Below are 6383 nucleotides of genomic sequence, written 5' to 3'. Positions count from 1 at the left end.
ATCCAAATTATGTCAAGAAAATTGCACCAGCAGCAGCAGGAAGGAGTCACGCTGTTTACACTCAATTCTGGCCCTGCCATAACTGTCACAGTACACATCAGGACTCCTCAGACCAGGCAATGTTTTTGCAATATTCTACTGAGCCCCTGAGAGCTGTAGCCTGGGTTTCCTGTTCTTAACTGAAAGGAGTGGCACCAGATATGGTCACTGGCTGCTGTAGCCCATCTGCTTCAAGGTTCAGTGTGTTCAGAGATGCTCTTCTGCATAGCTTGGATGACCTCTGGCATCAAAAAGCCATTTTTCACCCAGAGAACTGCTGCTCACTGGATATTTCCTCTTTTTCAGATCATTCTCTGTAAACCCTACAGAGGTCATGTGGAAAAACTCAGTAGATCAGCAGTTTCACACTCAGAGTCACTTAAATCACTCTTCTTTCTCATACTGATGCTTATTTTGTTCTTCAGCAGGTTGCCTTGAACATGTTTGTATGCCTAAAGGCACTGAGTTTCTGCTACATGATTAGATGATCAGAGAATCGTCTGCACTATTCCACAGAATAGGTGTTCAGGCTTTCATTCATTCATTCATTCATTCATTCCTTCCTGTTCTTGAATAGAAAATCTGTGGTGCTTTGTGTTTACTCTGAGAGCAAAATAAAATATGTGTTGTAAATATCTGAGATTGTTAATGAAACAACAGCAGCAGACAAGAAGGAATCTCTAAGAGTGTATACATTAATGCCAATAAGGCCAAAGCTGTGTCACAAATGTAATCATGTCCATCAGCACCAAAATGTAACAGCTCCTTCTTTTGCACACGCTCCACCTCTCAGCTGAGTTCACTTTTTTCTTGTTTTTTGTGTAGTTCTGCTGACAGGGAGCTTTAGAAATGACACCAAAAACAATGTCATGTCACATTTTTATTAGTCAAACCAACAGACATCTACACTGATGTTTTACTCACAACGGCATGGGGCTGTACTCACGAGCATCTCTGTGCCTTTGTGTGTGAGCTTTGCTGCATTCTGAGTAAACATCTTGTGATTAAGAGATGTGACAACCTCAGCAAATTTCCAACATGCTTCTACTTAACTATTAATTAGAAGCACGTCTAACCAGCCCAAGAAAATAAATGGACTCATTCACTGAGTAAATGAAATACTCTTTGATGTCCACAGGGTGGCAGTGCAGTGCTCTGTGTTTTCAATGATTTGCATCACAGTCACGTGGACCTAAAACCATCTGCATGTAGGCTTTCTGGATATACGGTATTGTATGTATAATGTATGTATATGTATGTAATGCCAATTCACAACTACAGTTGCCTCAAGTTGCTTTATTATGAGGACTACATAATGAGGTTTTGCCTCCTTATCATGTCCCTGAGAGCGTACATCCTAAATACTGCCATATTAAGACGTGGAGCGCGTGTCTGAGGTGTCAGCCTATTAAGGATGACAGCTGGGTTCACATATACGTCCTTATTCTACTGTTTAATAAAACAGGCACTGGATTGAAAAACAAAATGAATAAATTAAAAACAGTCACAGGTAGCAATTAAGGAAATTTTCCACTCCACTCGAATGCTCCACCACTGCTAACTGAATAAATACAGTCAGGAAGACAAACTAAGGAGCCTTTCCAAAGCAACTAATCAGCTGCTGATTGCACATGGAATCGAATTTTCAGGTATTATTGAAGTTACCTGTCCTAAACGTGAATGTTCAGTTAACTTACAGCTAAAATATTAACTATTCAGTCATATTCAGTTTTAAAACAGCTCAAAAACCTCAATATTTTCAACCTTTATTTGAAGTAATAAATGATTTGGTATTCCAAGAAACTGAATATGCATTCATTTTTTGGGGGGGTTTTGTGTTCACAGAGGTTTTGTGTTTGGCTTCTTTCCATCGCTGGCTGCAGTCTGGCTTGATATTGTTTCGCTATCTCATTTTCATGTTCAAAGAACATCTGCAGCTAAAAGAAGAAGGTAGGGAACAGGCTGTTATGTTGATCATTTCCTGCTGCTCTAGCTCTTTGTCAGTAACTGATCTGTGAGTTTACCTTGTTCAGCTGCGTCTCTGTGTCATTCATATCAACTCCTTCCTTCTCTCCTATGGCACCTGCTGTCATTTCATAGAGATTTAGGATTGCCCTCTTAATCTTTCCCAGTTCTAGTGTCTTCTTTGCAGCTGTTTCCTGAATGTGGTTCCACTTTTGTTCCTGTATGAAGACAGCAACACATAACACCATTCACAGTGTATATTTGACCTAGCCTTAGTTCTGCTGCAGGACTGTGATCCAGGATTGTGTCCGGTACCCATGTGAGAGCTTCGGCCTGAGTCTTCTCTAACTCGGTCTGGAGCTGAGACAGCAGACTGTTTTTCTGCATTACCACCAAGTTGTGCTGGTCCTGCAGGGTTAACAGTGCTTTCTTCTGCTGGTCGACCTCATCCTGCAACGTCATCTCCTTCTGGTAGAACTGACCTCGAAAATGGAGTAGACTCTCTGCGTAGTCTGCGAGAGCCTCAGCATCCTCAAACTGTAACACACAGACATGCACACAGCTTTGCTTGCAGCTTTTTCTTCAGTGTTTTTTGGTGGAGGAATCACTGTTTAACATCATCATTACTGATACAATACTTGTGGATGGTGCTCTGTGCTCTCTGTGCTGGAGTTTGACACACGTTTTCATACAAAAAGCAACCACATTTCCTTTGATTGGCTCCGTTTTATCCTTGTTTTATTTCGGTATTCCCTGTTCTGCGTGGTTACTGTTCAGTTTTACTTTTCCCAGTCTCATTTTCCCCTTTGACTTTCAGCTGTTCCCCTGGTGTTTCCTTCACTCACCCTTCTGTCTTCTCCTTTGTTTTCATCTCATTGTCTGTTTTTGCTTCCTGTTCCTGTTCCTCGTTAGTTTCCAGTGTTCCCCTTTTTGTATTTTGTTTAGCTCTTGGGTTCTGCTATTAGACTGATAATAGTTCACCTGTGCTTGTCTCAACACAGCACTGGGACTACATTTTCCTGAAGACTCTAACTGCATGCTTTTTAATACTGTAAAGCTGGTATTTTAACATGGGAGTCATGAACGGATGGATGGATAAATAGTCAAATATTTAAGCTGAGATATTTCTGAAACAGTGTTTGGTACTGTAGTGATAACTGCTGTGTATATTCCACCAGATGCTGATGCTAACTTGGCTCTTGTTCATCTGCATCACACAGTCAGCGTATGTATCCTAAGGCTGTTCACATCATAGCAGGGACTTCAGCCATGCTGATTTAATAGCAGTGATTCCTAAATGTCATCAGCCACAAGGAGAGCAAATACACTGGACAACGTCTACCCCAGCGTCAGGGCTAAACAACTACCACACCTGCTGATCCTCTGAAAGAACCAAGTCAACCAAAAAACAACTGGTGTCCTTCTCTTGCTGTTCCATAAAGTGCAGATTGACGTATTTAATCTGTATAAGATTTGACAGCTGCACAGCATCAGAGAAGAAAGTGCTCTAAAGGGTCCTCTCTCCATATACATATATATATATATATATATATATATATATAATATGCATGTGCACTGACAATAAAGACATTTAAATGAACTGATTACTGTTAGCATGGAATAAAAATGCTGTACCTTTGTTATTTTGAGCACACGCTCCATGAAGTGTTTGTACATTGAGTGCCTCTGAACTTGATGCTGTAGCTCCTCTCTCCTCTCCATCAGTTCAGCGTACTCCTTCTTTAACGTGTCTAACTCTGCCTCCTTTTGACTGAACTCTTTGCTGTCTGCCTTTGCTTCCTCCAGAGCATCATCAGCATCTTCATCCTACACAGTTTCAGGTCCAATTTGAGTTTCGTTCCAACCATAAAACTGAAATTCAGCTTGTGTGAAATGGTCTTCTACAGTACCTCAACAAAAGCTTCATGAAAGCGCTCCTGTATTTTCATAATGTCCTCCTGCAGCTCCTTTGTGTGGTCCTTCAAACTTTTTAGCACCTACAGAAATGCACACAAAGTAGAAAAGGTTTACATTACTAAGGGAATACTTGTGATGATATTCAGGACAGGTTGCCTCAAGGGTACTTATGGTGAAACCATGTGTTTGAAAAGAGCTTAAAACTGAGGACATAAAGCTATCAACAGAATCTCAAGAAACAACTGCTTCATATCCAAAACATCTGTGTTGAAGGGATATCAAGTGAAGCTGAACTAGGGCCAGGCCACACAGACAGGTAAACAGTACAAGGCAACAACAAACAAATGCAAACAGAGGTTTAATTACACATTGGGGTAATTGGGGGAAATGAAAAACACTGGGGAAAACAGCTGAAACTAACCAGGAGAAAACAAGACGGAGAAAGACTAACAAAATAAAACAGGAAGTAACAAAACATGTGAAAACCAGACAAGAAGGCCCGGGGAACACAGGGGAAGCATGATAACTAAAATAAAAGAATTAAATACGAATAAACCATAACCAAGAACAGAACCCAGACAATTGGCCTAAGAATAGAAATATTAAACACAAACGACAAGAACAAAGGACTAAAGACAAAGACATTAAAACTGTAACGTGAAACCAGAGCATTAAAGATTAATGAAAACAGCAAAACTCAAATTGTAACCAATAATCTGAACTAATATCTCAGACACCTAAATACTGAGTAAACATGAGTTCAAAAATCCAATACACAAAACGCCACATTAGCTTCACTTTGCTATGTCTTTTATATAGTATCTATGAATGTACCATCAACACTGGCTACCTGATAAACCTTCAGCTGCCAGAAATGCCTGTGTGCCTTCCTCATCCTTGGCTTTAAGCTCTGCCAGCTGTCTTTCTCCCTTCAATATTTCACACAGGACAACACTGATCATGGGTTTTCTTCTTTTCCCCCAAACCACACGTGTTCCTGCAAGAATAGTAACAAGTAATTAGCATACATCACATTTACCGAATCAGGCTTCACATAGAAAAACAGTAAAAACACTCCACAGAAACTCACTGTGAAAACTGCTTCTGGCTTCTGGGCCTCGAAGACATGGCTGTCTGTTGAAGATTTTTCAAAAAGAGTTATTGGTTCACTCTTCTTATGTTATCTTTTTTTCCCTGCTTATTATGTTTTCAAACTTTCTAAAAGTGTGCATCTCCAGGCTCTAACAACCTTGTTTCTATGGCAACCAGAACTTGTAAAGCCACAACTCACAGCATTTCAGTTTGAAGAAACACATCTCGACCAAATTTGAAAAGAGCATTTTTATTTTGAGTACATCTGTAAGACTGAAAAGATGAAATGATGAATGTTTGCAAAAAGGTCTTTCACAGCTGATATTCGAAAATAAATTCAGAGCAGCAAAAAACAGTTAACTGGCTTGTTCAGCTGTATCAGAAAACAACTGGAAATTTGCTTACAACACTGCCTCCATGTTAACTCCTGAAGTGATTTTAATAAAATCTGAATATCTCAAAGAAATCCTAACACCATATTATCCCAACGGAGCACTTCCCAGAGTCCTCCTACAGATAGAAACTCCTCAGCAATCAGAATTCCCTGCTACAGAAACATCTCCTATGTCTGTTTCAGTGTTCAGACACTAATTTTAAAATTAGGCCTAAAACTTTCTCTTTTAATGAACTTATAGTGGGAGAAGATTATTAAATGTTGTCACAACTGGCTTAAGAACGGTGCCACAAAACACCAGAAGAGTGTGGAAGTCAGAAAGATCACAGGAGGAGTTTTAAGTGATTCACATTTCTTTGAAGCTGGTGGTTGGTTGCTTGGACAATTTAGGCTCTGGTTGTTTAGTTAACCCTCTAAATTATTTACTGCCAGGTCATCAACAGAGTCTCTCATTAGCAGTCACTTCAATCACTCACCTGGAAGTAAAGTTTCTACTAGTAGTTGCTTGAAGTTGCTGAACGTCATTCACATTCTGTAGCCTCTGCCCACATAGAAAACAGGTCTGGCCCAGATCCGGCATCAAGCTGGCACTTCTGACTGACTGGTGTCATGGCAGGGTGTATGTCAACCAGATGTGGGCCAGGTCTGGCAATGATGGCGCTGTTTATGTTCCTATTTTCCTATTTTAGTTAGAAGACCCAAATGCCATGTTGCAATACTATACTGCTATGGTAGCCAACGTTTCAAATGCAGGTTTGACAGGTTTGTGAGTGTACACTTTATCAAAAACCTAGTGAGGGTTTATTCATCTTTGCCACTGGGTGGCTGTAGCTCAGGAGGTAGAGCAGGTCACCTACTGATCGGAAGGTTAGCGGTTCGATCTCTGGCTCCTCCAGTCTGCATGTCAAGAGAGTGAATGTGTATGAATGTAGTGAGGAAACACTCGGTTTAGAGAAAGTGTGTGAATGTGTCATGT

The 6383-nt window shown here is 40.4% G+C and overlaps 1 protein-coding gene across 2 annotated transcripts; it reads right to left on the bottom strand.

Moving 5' to 3' along the window:
• Positions 1 to 913: 913 nt before the first annotated feature.
• LOC100695681 (coiled-coil domain-containing protein 42 homolog) lies at positions 914 to 5181 on the bottom strand. Of its 2 annotated transcripts, none has more exons than XM_025907627.1 (7): positions 5012 to 5181; positions 4800 to 4918; positions 3915 to 4001; positions 3640 to 3831; positions 2320 to 2541; positions 2064 to 2222; positions 914 to 1976 (listed from the first exon to the last, which is right to left on the bottom strand). In XM_025907627.1, exons 2-7 carry the CDS (start codon positions 4881 to 4883, stop codon positions 1806 to 1808), a joined length of 915 nt encoding a protein of 304 aa, XP_025763412.1. In that variant the 5' UTR covers positions 4884 to 4918; positions 5012 to 5181; the 3' UTR covers positions 914 to 1805. The 2 variants fall into 2 exon arrangements, with proteins under 2 accessions (XP_025763412.1, XP_005457440.1); XM_005457383.4 differs by having other exon boundaries at positions 4772 to 4918; positions 5012 to 5163.
• Between the last annotated feature and the right edge of the window lie 1202 nt (positions 5182 to 6383).

This window comes from Oreochromis niloticus, linkage group LG1, assembly GCF_001858045.2.
Source record: "Oreochromis niloticus isolate F11D_XX linkage group LG1, O_niloticus_UMD_NMBU, whole genome shotgun sequence".
Classification (NCBI taxonomy): domain Eukaryota; kingdom Metazoa; phylum Chordata; class Actinopteri; order Cichliformes; family Cichlidae; genus Oreochromis; species Oreochromis niloticus.
The sequence above is the reverse complement of the archived record's forward strand: the minus strand, read 5'-3'. Positions and strand labels throughout refer to the sequence as shown.